This window comes from Thalassophryne amazonica, chromosome 3 (genome assembly GCF_902500255.1).
Source record: "Thalassophryne amazonica chromosome 3, fThaAma1.1, whole genome shotgun sequence".
NCBI classification, from domain to species: domain Eukaryota; kingdom Metazoa; phylum Chordata; class Actinopteri; order Batrachoidiformes; family Batrachoididae; genus Thalassophryne; species Thalassophryne amazonica.
Window position 1 is genome coordinate 50,740,331 of NC_047105.1, and position 19,382 is coordinate 50,759,712.

Genomic DNA, 19,382 nt, shown 5'->3' on the forward strand with positions numbered 1-19,382 from the left:
ATCAAAGCAATCAGCAAACAAGGTCAAAGCTTCATGTGCAACACTCTGCAAACCTAAATGGTTAGAGGTAAGCCTAAATCTATAAAAAAAATCTATATTTTTGTGCTTTTGGTGAACTGATCTTAATAAGTATTACCTTTTTGTAGTTTCCATTGTTGAAGTAATAGTCTCTGGATGGCATTCCAAGTGCTGGCTGGTCAACCTGAGCAGAATAAAATAATTAAAATTATGTATTTATTTAGTCTTGTGCTCTAATCATTACACAGGGCAAATCTTAGCCATCCCAGACGTTTTTCTGATGTTGTGCATCTCAACATTAGATATGTGATTGGCTTGATTACAGTGGCTTCATTTATTTTGGATTTGAAAACTTTTGCAGCAAAACTCAGTTTCATCTGAAATCTAATATTTCACCAAGCAGGTAGTGTAATTTTTTTTTTCTTAATGTGAAACTAATTTGTGGTACCATTCTGGAAACACCAACATGTTATGCTGTTGGCTTCACCTCTGATGTGAACACAGTCACTGCCCTCTACAGTCATGGGCTGTGTGCACAAAGGTCAGTGTGGCACATGGTCCAGATTAGACAAATTTGAACCTTGGATGCGGAGCACCATCACGGTGTGTATGTCTCGCACAGAGACATAAATTCTAAGACTGTTGAACCACATCACGTCATACATAGACAATAATGGAGGAAAAGCAAAATATACTACAGTGCAATCATGTGAACTCACCTTTAGAGTACTTGCATTTTGTGTTTTACTACCTCAGACAAAAGGTTATGCCCTCACTTTTGTCTGACGTTGGCTAGCTGGGTTGGTAGTAGGATTATGTTCAACTGATGAACTAATTTTGACAAAGCCTAAGCCTTGGTGAGTCTGACCTGGAACACATACCTGCAAATTGTGAGTTTGGCATTAGAAAAAAGACAGATCCATGAAGATTCCATAGCATGAAGCAAATAAGAATGTACGACTCCCTTGGAAATGATGTTCTTCTGATGAAGTCTACTGCCCCAGCCAAGACCAGTACCTATTTACAGCTGCGCAGACTGAGACAATGCAGCTGAAGTAACTTTTCCAAGGATACAGACAGTAGCATGACCTGGAATCAAACCCAGGCCAACATATTGGTAGCCAGTTTCATATTTGTTTGTTTTGGGGGGTGTTGTCATGATACCTTAAAAAAAAATGCATCACATTTTCATGACGTGGGCGAGTTTAGTTCACTATGTTTATCCCTAACCCCACCCCTGTCCCACCCTGCATCACCCCACATTTCAAGACACCATTGTGAAATAATTTCCTGATGCCATCACAAAAATGTAACACATTTCGTAACGGCATCACAAGCTAATAGCTGAAATCACTTTTCGGAACACATCACGAACTTGGTGTGAGTTCAGGTTGTGGGAGCCCAGCTCTTGTCCTACTGAGGTACCTGCTCTTTTGGGGTTCTGGGGATAATTACCAGCACCAGTGGACCTCAGGATCTGTATGTCTGCATAGAACTTACATCTACGCAATTTTAAGGTTGTGAAAAACATAGTTTTGAGCTCATTTAGAGTTTTACTGTTGAGTCCTGTTGACACTTGTCAGATTTTTTATTTCATTTCTTGAATATGTGATTTCGCTCATGTGATGTACTTGTCAGAGGTGAGCGTAGCACTGAGAGACTTTGTCTACTAATATGCTTTTAATAGAACTCCATTTGTTAATAAAGGATGAGGTCTTGTTAGGGTGCCCTTCTTGTTATCAGGGCAGAAATGTATTTTAAATACTCGCTGCCATCTGTGATTTATGGTCAGACCGTCTGCGCTCTTACATAAATGATGTGGCGCAGAGAGTCCCGGTCGTCTGTCCACACGTACATGTCTAGCAGAACTTTCTTGTGGAAACGAGCCGTCAGCATTGCCAGTGTGTCCTCGAGGCTCCACGCTTCCTCTGGGTTAACAGGAACACAATCAGCACTTAATGCACAAGTCAAACCGACACGATGGAACGAGTAAAAGTTACAAACAGCAAAAATTCAAGCTGCTCCTGAGGGAAACACAGTGCTGCAGTTTATTTAACGGGACAGTGGCGGTCTGCACAGTGTGTGCGGACTCACGTGTGTGTGCTTAATTGTGTTTGCACAGTGGACCATGATTACATTTAATTAAAGTGGAAAGAGTCAAGAGCCAGGGGAAGAGCAGGGTCGACTATTTAAAGCATCCTGATTGAGGAGCCGCTCCTCTACTCACAAACTTACCAGCCACAACCAGCAGATCAGAGTACAAGTGTCATACCCGTGTGAGTTCTGAATAAACGTGTTTGTGCATCATATCTTATTTATGTTATAGTACATCTGCCAAGTACGTAATAAAATCATCGGTGTTTATTTATTTGTCTGTCTGTCTATTAACAGGATTACGTCAAAACTACTGCATGGATTTTGATGAAATTTTCACCACAGATACATATTAGGTCATGAAAGAACCCATTAAATTTTGGAGGTGATCCAGATTCCTTTATATAGGCTATGAAGGATTTCTTCAAAACTAATTCACAGATTCTCACCAAATTTGCACTACAGATAGATATTAGGGCATGGAAGACTCCACAAAATTTTGGAGGTGATCTGGATCTGGATTCTGGATCAAGATTTCCCTTTATATAGGCTATGAAGGATTTCTTCAAAACTACTTCACAGATTCTCTCCAAATTTTCACAACAGATACATATTAGGTCATGAAAGAACCCATTAAATTTTGGAGGTGATCCAGATCTGGAATCTGGATCAAGTTTCAATTTATATAGGCTTTGAAGGATTTCTTCAAAACTAATTCACAGATTCTCACCAAATTTGCACCACAGATAGATATTAGGACATGGAAGACTCCACTGAATTTTGGAGGTGATCCGGATCCGGATTGGTGGACGTCAGAAATCTCTGATTGCTCTTGTTTCTTTTGGTGTAGTAGATGTGCACATTTTGCATGGTGCATACAAAAGCAGAGTGTGACGTACCTGTGGTAGTGTTCCAGGCGTCTGATGCAACAGGCCAGTCTCCAACCGTGTCAATGAGCTTAAGGAGAGGCTCGGAGTCACGCTGCTCTATCAGGCCTGCAGGTGGTGAAACATAAAATATTTAAAAAATACTGCAAAAATCTGGCTTTAATGTCACTGAAGGTTGGATGTTCAACACCTTTTCGGGTGTTCATTAGCAGAAAGAGAATATAACATTCATAGCCTTCTGTTCCTTAGGGGATAACTAACTGCAGCAACCAATCAATGTGTTTTCATGAATTTAAGTCCGGGTTCTTTCATGGAAGTTGGCATGTCGCACCGCCATGTTGGTATAGTAGCCCAAAGGGGGCATATGTACTCTGCCTTTTGCATTTGGCCTCCTCAGGAGCGAATGATGCAGTTTGTTTCATTGTGTCCCATTCTGACAGCTCGTCTGCACTCGCTGTCGGCTGTTGAATTGGTGGTGGTCAGCATCAGTGAGAGCTGATGAGCTGATTGGCTGTTCTGCTTGAGTGAACTGAAGGTTCTTAAATTGGAGGTTTTGTTCGATTCCAGCTCCAGTAGTACCCTTCAGCCTGCTGCTGAGCTAACCAAGATCCCACCCATTTGGTGCAGCTTCACCTTTTTCTTTGCCTCCGTTTTCTTTGTTCCTCTGAGACCCAAAGGCCCAGGGCTGACAAGGCCAGTACTAACTGTAGCTTTCTCAAGATGATTCTGAATCTGTTACAAAGCTGGAGGGCTGGAGTTTATGATTCTTCACAGCTTCTGGTTTTGCTCTCTGAAGGACGTTGTCAAGCGCTATGTCATAGGAGGCCTTATCCATGTGTAGAACATACATGCTAAATGGCTGTGGTCTTGCATTTTGTTCTAATTTTTTGGGCAGCCAACTCATGGTTGGTTGGCATCTCCACTAGTCTCCACTAGTCTGCTTGGTTTGAAGAGACCTTTACAATGTGGCTGGAAGACTGAAGAAAAAAGTAGAGGAATCAGTGGTTGCTCCCCTATACACTGTCTGCGGGGTGCTAGTTCAGGCTAACAAGTTTGTGAAATGGAGGACGATGCATATTGCTTATCACAAGAGAATGCAAGAAACATGAATCCCCGCCACCAAAGAAGTGAAAATATGAAGGGAAACAAAATCAGGACCACCAACAGCATTATGTAATCTGCCACTTCGACACCAGATGGCACTAAATCCTACACACTGTCACTTTAAGGGATCGGAAGAGGGTGCTTTATGACTGACATCAATGTTTTGCATCACATCGTACTTTAGAAAGTAATGACGTGAAATATTCTTTCTGTGTGAGTGAATTTAACAGCCAGCTCCAACAGAATGGAACAAAAGACAAATCGTTTGTCACAATTTGTACTGGTTATCACAGAATGCTTGCCAACCAATACAGCAGATATATGCACGACAAATACAATATGAAACTCCAGAAGCGCCCCGTCTTACTCTCATTCATGCAGGAGCTGTAAAGGATTTTGACCTTCCTGATGGCATCCCTTTCCTGCTCATTTTCTGTCTCAAGAGCACCTGCAACAACAAAACAAAAGCAACCGAAACATTATACAGCACATTGACTATAAAGACTCTGTCAGACTGGTGGTTCTGTGATCTTGTTTTATATTGTTGCTTTTTCTCTGTCTTTTCTTTTAGTTTTGTTGTTTGGGTCTTGTGGTTATGTGCTTGTGACTGTTACCTACAGTACTTGGTGGTGGGTGTGTCACTTCTGCTTTTTCCCCGCCCTGATTGGTCACACCTGCTCTGCATCACCAGCTGATCACCCAACTTATTTAAGTCTCTCTTCCTCCCTGCTATTTTGCCAGGTCATTGTGCCGTGTGCCTTCGCTTCCAACTTTTCTTCAGAGTTTTGTGTGTGTGTCCTGACTGCCTTACTGTGCTTTTGAACTTCCCTGCCTTTTTTGATCTCTGCCTCTCGCCCAATGATTTGGTTACTGATACTTTTCTCTGACTGCCTTTTTGTGCATCAAACCACACCTGTCATCTCAGTAAAGAGCTTTGAACGCTGACCATCTTTGAGAGAGTCCGGCATTTGTGTCCTAACAAAGTGTGTCTCCACGCCTGATAGACTCAACCCCTGATCCTGAAGCTTTGACAACATGCCCGCTGACCTTTGAGGACAATCTCCAGCTTGTCCCTCAGAATGTCAAAGATGCTGTGCTGAGAGCTGGTCTCCGGAATCACGTGATGCTCCAACCAACCCCCGCAGGCATACTGATAGAAATTATCACAGGGCTGCACAGACTCATCCATGTTCTGCAAGAGCCGAGCAGCTTTAATGCATCAAAGCAAAGACAGTGAAAGGGACAGGACGGTAGAAAATCACAAAGAAATGGGCTGTGGGTGAAGAATTTGATTGCATCATAAAATTGCAGAGAAACAACAAACTGTTCTCACCTGTAGTTACGCACTCTGCAGTTGTGCAAACATTGTTGAGGTTTGAGTCATAACGTTGGCCTGGAGGATGAAAAAATAAATCTCTGTCAATTTTTTTTTTTGGTCTAAAAAAAAAAATCTCCATTTATGTCCCATGAGCACAATGTCAAACTGCAGGTGGTTCACCAGGGGGTTGGTGTCAGGATTAAACGGACTGTATTTACACAGCACTTTTCCATCTGAATCCAAAGGTCAAATCACTTTACAGTGATGACTCTCAGAAACACACACAAACTAAGCATCTTCTGGTCTCAAATCCACTGCTTCAAATATGAAACCATTACCTCCCCTGGAGTCTAGAGGATCGACACTTTAAACCTTAAAATTTTAGCTGGGCATTAGAATAGATCTTTGGCTTTTGCACTTCATGGGAGTGCTGCTGTCTTCCATCGGATAGCAGTACGAGTTATGAAGGGAACTGTTTAAAGCCGATTGGATCCTCAAATCTAGAAAAGAAGAACCCACCAGAGAGCTCTAAAGAGCTTGTCTCTGCAGAGTGATAACTGTTGCTGTACGGAGGGGTCATCTACTGCACGGTGGCTTCCAGGTCCACACCTGAGGAGTTTCATTCCCTTCTTCTGCTCCAGAGGGAATCTGAAATGCTTTGCATTGCAGACCTGGAAGCAACCAGACCTCAGTTGGTGGACACACCTACTTTTGTTCTTGTTAGTTGATGTACTGAAGGATATCTCAGTGAGGGAACCTTACTCACACTTCACATGGTGATAGATGATGGGCCCACGGTAACACAGCCAGTGGTGATGTGTGATTCCCCCCGCCAACGAGTTATTTCAGTGTGACCATGATCACGGACGAGGCAGGTCATGAGGACTGTATCATTCCTCCTGGATTTGGTAACCATGGTGAAATTGGGTCAGTTCTCCTTGACTTTGTAAAAAAAGTCAGAGGCTACAAGTTGCTGAATCCTGGTCTCAGCATCCAGAGTGGCACTGATGGACATGGTAGTCTCATGCCAGTGGCGTAGCTAAGGCGACACCAAAGTTGATGCCCACATCTCACCAAATGGATGGTAACTTTTGAGAGGTTGGGTTGGACCGGTTGTATGCCTGGGTGCTCACCATCCAGGGCCCAGGGTAATGTGGTGGTAACAGTGATTGGCAGCACCAGCACATGCTCCCAGACTCTGGAGACTCTTTCAGCACTGTAGTGTCTACAGAAGTTCCCAGTTTCTGAAATCTGACCACAGACTTTTGAGCCACGTAATCATTAACTGACCTCCACATGACTATTGTTGTCACTCTGTGAATGTTATCATACATTTTTGTGGAGACTGTGGTGTACTGAGAATGGATTGCAAGTGTTCAATTACATCCAAATTGGCTGCAGGTCCTTGAACTATCATAGTGATGTATGTAGAGAGGAAAAGGATTTGTATACTGGGAATAATTTGGCATTATCTTCATAGGTTGTTGCTTTGGTGTACTATTTAAAAAAAAATGCCTTGAGATTTGAGAGAGAAGACAAGTGCTTTCTGTACAGTCTATATATTAAAACATAAGTGTAGAAGGAAAATTGTCATGTGAGTTGTATTTAATAATTCATTGTAAGGCGTGCTGTGGGCTACAGCTCCTGGCTCATGGGCCATATCCACTCCAGCAGCTTGAAACCACTCCAGACAGGCAATGCCTTTGTCAGCAGTGACTCTGTTTTTTTTTTCAGTTTTGTGTGGCACTGCTGATGAGGCACTAAAGGGAATTACATTGAGCAGCAGAGGTGACAAATACCCATCCCATTTATCTCACAGTGTGCTCTGTTTACAATCCGACTCACCTTCACCAGGAGGAGGCCTGTTTGATAGTTGTGAATTAGCTGGGCGGAACAGAGATTACAGAAAGCATTAAATACAGTCAAGGTACTGTCTTGCTTAAATTAGCCTATAACATTTTCACATTTTAACTCATAAAATAATCCAGATATTCTAGCCGTTAGAATGTTACAGTATGTTAGAATGTTACAGTATGTTTCATTAGCAAGAATTCATAAATATTGGAAAATACCTTCAAATTGGTTATTTAATCTTAAAATTTAGGCCTGCAAATGTGTCATATCATGAGGTGAGACACAATCCTAATTTTGTCTTTTTGGCTTTCTTCTTTTTGTCTTTTTGGCTTCTGACAATGGCCTAATTATGGTAAATCACTGGTATATAAAACCTAAAATTTCTAGAGGAAATTTGGAAGTCAGCATGCTGCTCAATATGTTAGCTTGTATTTAAAGTAAGATTAAAACAAAAACAACAACAAAAAATCATATCAGATACACAACCTACAGCTGCCACTTGTAATATCCACTTTTCATTAACAGCGTACCTTTGACAGCTGATGTGTAGAGGACGATCAGCCCGGCCAAAGCACAGCTAACCAACAGCAATAACACAAACAGACCCATTTCTGCAGTGGTCCAACGACGCGTTCCTGGTTTACTCGACTTCTCCATGATGTCCATTTGGCTTTCAGATTTGCCCATTCTCCTGACTGTCGGCTCTGTGGAAAGACACGTGGAGTGTAGGATGGTGCAAGCACAGTGCATGTGTGTGCACATGTGTGGGCTGTGCATTGATCCATGTGTAAATTTCACCATCTGACCTATAATGAACTGTTCAACAACTACAACTTCTCTACGTCAGATAATTCAGATGAGATCCATTCAAAGTGGGGATGCCGGAAACTAATACTTGAAAACTGTAAATTCAAATGTACTTCTAGGACACGTTACTAAATTTAAAGTAGAGGACACTCAGATAGCACAGTTGCATACAGCTGCTGACATAAGTTTGTATACATGTTGACAAAAAACATTCAAATTCGCATTTTTACCCAAATGCATATTTTATGAAAGTGTGTGTTAAGTCAGTGAGAATGTCCACTTTATTTCCACATAAAGTTACTGAAATATAATTTTTATTTATTTATTTCAGTTTTTATTCACTATGTCAGATTTTCAGTAGGTCAATGGTTCATATACACCATGATGAATGCCTGTAAATACCATGGAAGATTACAGAAATGTACTTTTAAAAGCATCTGAATGACTAACTGACTAACTTTAAGGGCCTGAACCAGTGGGTTTTACTTTTAAAAGCCGGAGGTGTGCAAGAAATTTAACCTTTCATATCACAATTTTGGATCTCCACAAATCAGTTTCTTCATAGTACATCATCTCAAAAAGATTAATGTTACCACAAACAACTGTATAGCCTATGCAAAAGTAATCATGGGACTACACAGACTTGGTATCATTGAAGAAGGAGGTCCAAATGAAAACTCAGGAACTAGAAGGCCCTCAGGGACTGCATACCTCCACTAAGGCTACATATTGCTTGACACCTCTTCTGGATCCTGGATTCAAAATACATTCCAGATCAATATCAAAATAAAATTTCTAAAATCTAAAATTGACACTAAAAAAATAAAGCTTGGTCTTTGTCCTGGTCATCAACTGTAAACTTTTGTCTCACTTTTTTATTGTAGATTTTACAGTAAAGGCTGCTGACTTGTTATTGTTGAATTTTAAAATAATCAGTGATAAATACCTATGCCAACAGAAAGGAATTAGATTTATTTATTGTGAATTTGAGGCCCCTGAGCAGAAAAAAGTAAAGGTTTGGTCCAACTGAATCAAGAGCCATGTACTTTCACACGTGTTGTAACACTGCAAAAAAATTAATTAATTATAATTATGGCATTGGAGAGCTATGTGCTATACTGTAACTCCACGTGTAGCTGCATATACACATATGAGGGCTGTCCATAAAGTATAGGTCCTTTTTATTTTTTTCAAAAACTATATGGATTTCATTCATATGTTTTTACGTCAGACATGCTTGAACCCTCGTGCGCATGCGTGACTTTTTCCACGCCTGTCAGTGACGTCATTCGCCTGTGAGCACTCCTTGTGGGAGGAGTCGTCCAGCCCCTCGTCGGAATTCCTTTGTCTGTGAAGTTGCTGAGAGACTGGCGCTTTGTTTGATTCGTCCCGATGCGCGGACCCGTCCGCACGTCTTTCATTAAAAAAATCTCCTTTAACAGTGGAATATCCGGATAAAATGCTGAAACCGACTTCTTCTGAAACTTCTCTGTTCTCTCACGACGTGCTGGATCAACAGAGCCTGAAATGTGGAGATTTTCAGCTTGAAACAGGCTGACGACGGCGCCTGGGAGTGCTGCACGACGTCTCGCTCCGAGGGAAGTCCTTAAAGCGACAGTATCACCTCAAAATCTCTCATCAGCCGTTAAAATTTTCACTGAAAACCAGCTGAATTTTTCGAACCGTGTCCACTTCGATGTGTCTCACAGGTTTAGAAAAAATTTTGATCAAACAAAGCGCCAGTCTCTCAGCAACTTCTCAGACAAAGGAATTCCGACGAGGGGCTGGACGACTCCTCCCACAAGGAGTGCTCACAGGCGAATGACGTCACCGACAGGCGTGGAAAAACTCACGCATGTGCACGAGGGTTCAAGCATGTCTGACGTAAAAACATATGAATGAAATCCATATAGTTTTTGAAAAAAATAAAAAGGACCTATACTTTATTGACAGCCCTCGTATATATAGTCAGTAATGACTGTGAAAGGTATTGTTTCTGCAGGTCTACTGACTGATGTTACACTGACAAGTCAGTGAATTATGTTTTTGTAATCTTGGTAACAAGACATAATTGTCAAAGCTCAGCCCCCATATTTAATAACCTGTCATATGATGTAATCGCTAATCTGTCTCAGTTTATTTAAGAAATAACACAAGTTATATTTGGTTTCTACACTCAACAAAAATATAAACGCAACACTTTTGGTTTTGCTCTCATTTTGTATGAGATGAACTCAAAGATCTAAAACTTTTTTCACATACACAATATCACCATTTCCCTCAAATATTGTTCACAAACCAGTCTAAATCTGTGATAGTGAGCACTTCTCCTTTGCTGAGATAATCCATCCCACCTCACAGGTGTGCCATACCAAGATGCTGATTAGACACCATGATTAGTGCACAGGTGTGCCTTAGACTGCCCACAATAAAAGGCCACTCTGAAAGGTGCAGTTTTATCACACAGCACAATGCCACAGATGTCGCAAGATTTGAGGGAGCGTGCAATTGGCATGCTGACAGCAGGAATGTCAACCACAGCTGTTGCTCGTGTATTGAATGTTCATTTCTCTACCATAAGCTGTCTCCAAAGGCGTTTCAGAGAATTTGGCAGTACATCCAACCAGCCTCACAACCGCAGACCACGTGTAACCACACCAGCCCAGGACCTCCACATCCAGCATGTTCACCTCCAAGATCGTCTGAGACCAGCCACTCGGACAGCTGCTGAAACAATCGGTTTGCATAACCAAAGAATTTCTGCACAAACTGTCAGAAACCGTCTCAGGGAAGCTCATCTGCATGCTCGTCGTCCTCATCGGGGTCTCGACCTGACTCCAGTTCGTCGTCGTAACCGAATTGAGTGGGCAAATGCTCACATTCGCTGGCATTTGGCACGTTGGAGAGGTGTTCTCTTCACGGATGAATCCCGGTTCACACTGTCCAGGGCAGATGGCAGACAGCGTGTGTGGCGTCGTGTGGGTGAGCGGTTTTCTGATGTCAATGTTGTGGATCGAGTGGCCCATGGTGGCGGTGGGGTTATGGTATGGGCAGGCGTCTGTTATGGACGAAGAACACAGGTGCATTTTATTGATGGCATTTTGAATGCACAGAGATACCGTGACGAGATCCTGAGGCCCATTGTTGTGCCATACATCCAAGAACATCACCTCATGTTGCAGCAGGATAATGCACGGCCCCATGTTGCAAGGATCTGTACACAATTCTTGGAAGCTGAAAATGTCCCAGTTCTTGCATGGCCGGCATACTCACCGGACATGTCACCCATTGAGCATGTTTGGGATGCTCTGGACCGGCGTATACGACAGCGTGTACCAGTTCCTGCCAATATCCAGCAACTTCGCACAGCCATTGAAGAGGAGTGGACCAACATTCCACAGGCCAAAATTGACAACCTGATCAACTCTATGCGAAGGAGATGTGTTGCACTGCATGAGGCAAATGGTGGTCACACCAGATACTGACTGGTATCCCCCCCAAATAAAACAAAACTGCACCTTTCAGAGTGGCCTTTTATTGTGGACAGTCTAAGACACACCTGTGCACTAATCATGGTGTCTAATCAGCATCTTGGTATGGCACACCTGTGAGGTGGGATGGATTATCTCAGCAAAGGAGAAGTGCTCACTATCACAGATTTAGACTGGTTTGTGAACAATATTTGAGGGAAATGGTGATATTGTGTATGTGGAAAAAGTTTTAGATCTTTGAGTTCATCTCATACAAAATGGGAGCAAAACCAAAAGTGTTGCGTTTATATTTTTGTTGAGTATATATTCCAACACTGAAAATCATCGTGTGTGAAATTTATGCTGAAATAATGCAGAAAACCCAAATTTAACCATGAACTTTCACTGATTATCGCTTTTCTAAAGATATCATGCATGCAGACGCCTTGGCTGTAACCATAAGATGTGCCTCAGCATATCTATGCACAATAATTAACGTACATGTGAAGACAGTACTGCAAATGAGCATTTGTACAGGGAACAAAACAATCACGCAGAACATTCAGCCTTATTGCTGAATTCATTGTACAGCACCTGTTTCTCTATAACCAGCCTCATTGACCTGTCATTAGTCCTGACAGGGGGAGCACTGTAAATCACAGCTTCACACTGCTGTGCCCCATTAGCTCTTCCTGATGAATACTCATGGGGACATATCTGGCGCTGCACTGATAAAGAGCCGCTAGGAGCTTATTACCATTTCACTGCCATCACAAACCGTCTCTGAGGCGTAATCTTGGCACGCTTCAAACAGTGGGAGCATATCCAATAATGTGCACCAGTGTTTCAGTGCAGAATTCTCTGTCCATCAGCTGCAGCATGTTTATATGGTTTCAGATTCCTGCCTGCCTTCGTGCAGAGAAGATATATATTGCATTTTTTTTCTATCTAAAAATATACTATGGCAGCATAAAGCTTCAGTTTTAATTCTAAACAAAATCCACCAAGTCCCATGGTGCTTGTGCAAATTATGCACATGGTTTATTTCCAGCTCAGTTCAACAGCTGCATTGGTAGAGTGTGCTGTCTATTAATCAAAGGGTTGTGGGGTCAAATCCTGGGTATTGCTGTCAGTATGCTGAAGTGTTCTTGAGCAGGACACTAAACCACAACACAGCACAATTTACTGATAACGCACAAAATGAAAATCTGCCACGTGAATGTTATGGTGAATAATTTTAAACAAGACATATGTCCAGCTGTGTAAGCTGATCTAAGATTTGAAGAGTCCTGTTGGTGTCTTGCTGACTTTGAGCACCATGTCACGGAACACTGTGATGCTTCATCATGAGCTGGGAGGGCCGCAATACATGATAACATTTTTTGAAAGTTCAAAAGTTATCCTTCATGTTGTGTTGTATCCTGTCGTGCATGCATTGGTGTATGTTGTTGATGTGTTAGTGGGTTCATCACTGCATCTTGCTGAGTTATGATTATTTTTCAGTACTTGGGAAAAATTAATGGCCATGACTCAGTGTGATGATATGCCAAACTTAACAGACACCACTGAGAAACCATCAAGAGGCAGTCAAGATCATGTGACAGCAGTACACTGGTTCTGACAGACGCTGCACATGGCTGCTACAAGAAGCTTCTGACGGTCATGGATCTTGCTCTCTCTTCTTCTTCTTCTTTCTCCTCTTCTCCTCACTGTTGTTCATCCACCTTTTTTTGAAGGCTTCCACTCCTGTGTGGATCATTGCTCACCAGCTGTCTCGGCCCCTCACGGGTTTCTCCTAGGTCTTCCAGCCGATGTAGCAGTTCTTAACATTGTGCTTCAGGAGGTACTTGTTGTGTTGTTTCTGATCTCCTCTGTATCATTTTCCTTCATTCAGCTGAGTAGAAGATCTGCTTGGGAAGTCAGCTGTCATCCATCCTAACGACCCACCCACCAAAGCAGGATCTTGATGATGACACACTCTGTGCTTTGGATCTTGGCTTCAGCCAGGATGCTGATGTTGGTGTGGTTAGCCTTCCCACATGATGCAGGGGATACTCCTCTGGCAACGTTGGTGAAATTGCTCAAGAGTGTTCAGGTGGCTGCGGTAGATGGTCCAGGTCTCACATCTGTACAGCAGGGTTGGCATGACAACAGCTTTGTAGATGAGAATTTTTGTCTCATGTCAAAGGCATCTTTTGTTGAAAAAACGAGTACAACGCTAATGACACATGGCTGCCCAGGTAGGGAAGGTGGGTTCTCCAGGGCCTGTCCATGCAGTTTCACAGCAGGAAACTTTGGATTGACCATCTTGGGTAGAGACTGATACAGGACTTGTATCTTCTTCAGGTTGATGTGAAGACCAAGCTTGCTGTAGGTTTCATCAAAGGTTTCAAGGATTTTCTGATGACCTTCTTCCTTAAGGAATGACATGTTGCGGTTGTTAGCATACTGGAAGTCCAGGAGCGAGGTGGTGCTGATTTTCTTTTTGGCTCTCCGTCAGCTCAGGTTGAATGTTCCATCCATTCTCCACATGATGTCAATTAATGATGGCACCTTGACCTTGATTAAGTGGAGCACTGTTGCTATGAAGATGACAAAGAGCGAAGGGGCAATGACACAGCCCTGCTTTGCTCGTGACTGAGCATTGAAGGCTTCAGTTTTGTGCCATTTACCAGAACTTCTTCAGACATGTCATCATGGAGGAGCCTCAGGATCTTGATGAAGCCTGTTTTGCTCAGGATCGTCCACAGAAGTGGGTGTGACATGCTGTTGAATGCCTTTGTCAAGTCAATGACGGTGATGTACAATAAATGGTGTTGCTCTTGACAGTTTTCTCGCAATGGTGGGCAGTGATGTCTTTTGTCATGCTTGATGGTCAGAAGCCACTCTGCATTTCAGGAAGGATCTGTTCTAAAAGTGGTCTCAGACGGTTGTTGACAATCCCTGCAAGAACCTTTCCTACAGTAGACAGCAAGAAGATTCCACACTTGTTTCCACAGTCATACTTGTCCCCTTTCTGCTCGTCGATAGTGACAATCATTGAGTCTGTCAGGTCTGCTGGTATTTTGTCTTGAGTCTAGATTTTAATGATGAGTTGATGCAGTTGGCTTTGGCGAAAGGGACCTCCTTCTTTAAAGGCCTCAGTGGCAATGTTGTCTTCATGAGCAACAGGAGTTTCTTTGAGAGTGGGGGTTCAGCTGAGTTCTTGTCTTGGTAAAATTGCTGAGCACTTTCTTCTCCTCAGTGACTGGTTATTATTCAACAGGTCTTCAGAGTGTTCTTTCCATTCAGCACTGATGTCATCTTTGGTCTTCAGCAGGCTCAGGCCATCCTTGCTTCGAAGCGGTGCTTGTCCTTCGGTGGTGGGACCATAGATTGCTTTGGTGGCATTGAAAAAGCCTCTGCTGTCATTTCTATCAGTGAAGGCATGGATTTCAGCAGCGTTTGTGATCCACCATGGACTTTTCAGTTTTCAAGTTTCATTTTGCAGAGTCACTTTGCTTTGCTGGAGTAGAGAGGTTTTCTCTTGCAAGGTCAGATCTTTCTGGAAATCAAGGAAAGCTTTTTGCTTTTAGTTAGTGAGTCATTGGATGACCTGATCATTCTCAACAAACCTGTTCTGGTGTGTCCTCTTCTGGTGTCCGAGTATTTCTTGGCAAGATGTTATGGCTGTCGTGAGCTCCTCCCAATATTTTGGAGCCGGGATGGAGTACTTTGTGGGGAGTTCTTGTTGAAACTCTGCTTTTGTTTTTGGGTCTTCAAGCATGGCAGTGTTGAACCTTTTGAGAGATTTGCAGTGTCCAGGCCTCCTTTTGGGTAGATGTGCAGCTGGGTCCTGGAGCAGATCAGATGATGATCCGTTCAACAGTCATCTGCACCAGTCATTGCCTAGGTGGACAGGGCATCTTTGGCTGCCCCTCTGGATGATGATGTAGTAAAGCAGGTGCGGGTGAGGGTGTTGCCAGGAGACTTTGAACTTTTCTTTTTTCCTGAAGATGGTGTTGGTGATGACAAAATTGTGTTCGGTGCACTGCGTGAGAAGCTGGGTGGCATTGACATTGCACTTGTCCACTCCATTTCTCCCAATGTTTCTGTTCCAGAGCTGGTGGCCCTTTCCAACCCAGGAATTGAAGTCGCTTGAGAGAATGATCTTGTCAGATGCTGGGATAGCAGATAAAATGGTGTCAAGCTTGGCATAGAAGGTTTCTAACTCTTCACGGTTGGCATCGAGTGTTGGGCATAAGCACTGATGAGTGTGGCATGGTGTTCACTCGCAAGATGAAGACAGCATGTCATCAGTTGTTCATTGACAGCCACTGGGAGTTCAGTCAGTTTTGTAAGGAGAGAGTACTTTGTGGCAAATTTGAGGCTGTGGATTTGGAGACATTTCCCTTCAGGAAGCCTGTTCCAGAAGAAAGTGTAGCCCCCTTGCTCCTCCCATAGCTGGTCTTCTCCTGGTTTTCTTTTTTTACTCAAGAGTTCATGTGAGATGAGAGCTGTTCGCCTTTTCGGTCGGCCTGACTTTTTTGCTGTTCATCAAGGTTCATATGCACCATGTACTAAATTTCATCACTTAAGTTTTTGTTTTCTACTGCAGATCTGGTGACCCTCTGGATACAGTAATCCAGACGGGTTAAGGTGAAACAGACTGTGTTTAGGGCACCTTTTCTGGGTACCACCCTGTTCAGGGTGAACAGAGTGGATCATACGAGGTCTGTCAATAAAGTATAGGTATTTTTATTTTTTTCAAAAACTATATGGATTTCATTCATATGTTTTTACGTCAGACATGCTTGAACCCTCATGCGCATGCGTGAGTTTTTCCACGCCTGTCGGTGACGTCATTCGCCTGTGAGCATGCCTTGTGGGAGGAGTCGTCCAGCCCCTCGTCAGAATTCCTTTGTCTGAGAAGTTGAGAGACTGGCGCTTTGTTTGATCAAAATTTTTTTCAAAACCTGTGAGGCACATCGAAGTGGACACGGTTCGAAAAATTCAGCTGGTTTTCGGTGAAAATTTTAACGGCTGATGAGAGATTTTGAGGTGATACTTTATTGACAGACCTCATAAATAGGGCTGCTCAGTCACAGATGCAGCTACCAAAGAACCCTCCTTCTTCCACGGGATTGATGACTATAAATCACACATCTTTCGCTTCTGTGCCGGGGTCAGAGCCAAGGGTTTCCAAATTCACAGTCCTGCCCCTGTCACTGTCAATCTACACTCAAGGTCAATCTAGAGATACCTGTGCGTGGCTGTGTTTAATGTAGAAATGTCATTACACACTGACAAACAAATGTATTTAAATGCTGTGTAGTGACATTTTTTAAATTGTTGCTCACATCTTGCACAACAATCACATTTTAACAAACAATTGCACAATATCACAAAACAATAATGCTGCTAAAGTAATGAACATATTCTACAGTTACATTGTTTTACAAGATCATTATGATCCCTTCATTATTATTATTATTATTATTATTGTCAAGCACAGGACTATAAATCTACAAATCAGTCTGTTTTTATTCATCTGAAAATTCTCACTCGCTCATCTTCAAACGCATACTCCAACTAAGGGTCACAGGGGGGCTGAAGCCTATCCGAGCAGTCACTGCGTGTGAGGTGGGGTACGCACTGGACAGGACACCAGTCTGTCACAGGGCAACGTACAGAAAAGAAATACATTCACATCTGCACGCACACCTATGGACCAGTCCATCTAGCCTGCATGCCTTTGGATGTGGTAGGAAGCTGGAACATCCGGAGGGAACCCACGCAAACGTGGAGAACATGCAAACTCCACACAGAAAGGACATAGGTGGGAATCGATCCCGTGACCTTCTTGCTGTGAGTCAACGGTGCTAACCACTAAGCCACCATGCAGCCAATCTGAAAACTATCGAAAAAACGTTTAGTAATAATGACAACAACAATAATAATCATCTAATCGACAAAATTGTCTAATATGGTCTTTCACTGACATAAAAAACACCCAAAATCACATTTATTCATTAACACAAGATTACAGTAATGCAAATATTGTATAAATTTTGCTATACTGTGTTTGACGTTTGGTTTTGCAGTGAATATCAGAAATAATTTTAGTCTGTATGCAGCATTAACAGTGTCATACTATCATTCTGCAATTTAAAAAAGAAGTATCATGCACAAGCTCAAGAAAATGCAACTCTTGTCACCCAAAGCAAAGCTTTAATCATGATTATTATATGTTAGATGTGATATTCAGCCTTTAATCATATGGACAGAAATAATACTGTTCTTGCTCCAATACCTGCTAAATGCCTCAGTTGGCCCACGGCACCAGCTGCATGTGTCCTTTGACAAAAAAAATCACAGTTATCATTAACATCTAGCTTCATCTCTCTAATAAGATGCCTGCAACAAACTCACCACAAACATAAACATTTGCTGGACATTTCATCATGTTGGTTACATACAGTGTCGTCCACATTCAGTGACATCAGCGTCAACGAAACATCATCCAGGACTTTTAAAGTCCAGTGGACGTCAAGTGAATTATATCATCTGTGATTTTGTCCAACCAGCTACTATATGGTTGTGATTTTATGCAATCCTCTGATAGGAACATTTTTATTGTTTGGTCAATTTTGGAAAATGTGCTGTTTGTTTTAACATAACAAGAGCCAAGACAACCTGCTGAGTAAAATGAATTATTTTACCCATTGCCATCCTTTACCAGCATGCCTAATGACTAAACAGTTAGTTCCCCATATTTAGTAGACATGCACTTATTGTTGGAAGTATTTGATCAAAGTAATTTTTTTTTGGTCAATCTTCTAATAGATAATGTATTGAAATGTGATATTCCTTTAGGTCGGAGGTTCACTGTGCCAGAGATCCCACTGAAATCAAGAGTAATCTGGACAGGAGTTAAGATCCCTTAGATGTGTACTGTTGGCTGAATGAAGACAAGAATTTTCAAACATCAGGCCACATGGAAAAAAATCCACATTTCTGCATTTTAATTTTTTTCTTAATTACTGGTAATGTTAAAAATGTTGCTCGAAGTGCGTCTCATGACATGCTGACACCAATGATACCGAAAGGCCACAATTCCCGGCGACTAACTTTTCAGCCTACTTTATCACCTTCACTGTGATAGAGTCCTTGCCAGCATGCCGGAATCTAATCTAAGGAGGCAGAAGCTTACCTTTTCTCTGTGGATGGTAGACGTCCCTCAGCCGTGTGTCCCCCCCTAACAACAAGGCTAATATCTCGAACACCCCTGCTGAGCTTCCACTCAGAGCTGGTGTGTGAAGAAATGAGTCTGTGCCGCCAGTTGAAAGGAGACGTTTATCCAGTTCAGTGCAGCTCAGGGAGGTGAGAGAGTGTGAGGCAAAGAAGGAGAGAGCGAGAGAATGAGTGTGTGTGTGTGTGTGTGTGAGTGAAGGGAAGGAGAGAGACGGGGGCAGATGGGATGTGGAAGCATTGGAATGTTTTGGATTAGAAAAACATCGTGGATGTGCACACGTCTTGTGGGTGGTGAGCTCTGAGGGTCAACAGGGAACTTCATTTTTTTTCTCACTGGAAAGCATTGGCAAGAGAATCCGCTTCAGAAAAGAAAAAACAAAACATTCACTCATCTCAGCAGTGACATTCATGACTCTGGGTCCTCAGCCTTTTAAGGTGGAGAGATGCCTGGGAAGAGCTTATGGTGATATGACATCACTAAACAGACATGTTTGGCAATACCATTACCTCTGGAGCAGGACAAAGGTCCAACTCTTTAGGGTCCTAGTGCTTCCTGTCTTACTGTACAGTTGAGATTTGGACACTAATCAGTGACTT

At 42.5% G+C, this 19,382-nt stretch overlaps 1 protein-coding gene across 3 annotated transcripts in view; it reads right to left on the minus strand.

The window, feature by feature from the left end:
* mmel1 (membrane metallo-endopeptidase-like 1) overlaps positions 1-18,881 on the minus strand; it is a 64,560-nt gene extending 45,679 nt beyond the window's left edge. For 2 of the 3 annotated variants that reach the window (XM_034166233.1, XM_034166232.1), the window contains exons 1-9: positions 18,745-18,881; positions 7,806-7,979; positions 7,267-7,305; positions 5,437-5,496; positions 5,151-5,312; positions 4,471-4,551; positions 3,012-3,107; positions 1,828-1,946; positions 137-202 (exon numbers count right to left, since the gene is read on the minus strand). In XM_034166233.1, the coding sequence (XP_034022124.1) occupies positions 137-202; positions 1,828-1,946; positions 3,012-3,107; positions 4,471-4,551; positions 5,151-5,312; positions 5,437-5,496; positions 7,267-7,305; positions 7,806-7,962 (780 nt within the window). In that variant the 5' untranslated portion in view covers positions 7,963-7,979; positions 18,745-18,881. Of the gene's footprint in view, positions 1-136; positions 203-1,827; positions 1,947-3,011; positions 3,108-4,470; positions 4,552-5,150; positions 5,313-5,436; positions 5,497-7,266; positions 7,306-7,805; positions 7,980-17,844; positions 17,893-18,744 lie in introns of those variants that run through there. The other variant, XM_034166234.1, reaches the window with a different exon arrangement.
* Between the last annotated feature and the right edge of the window lie 501 nt (positions 18,882-19,382).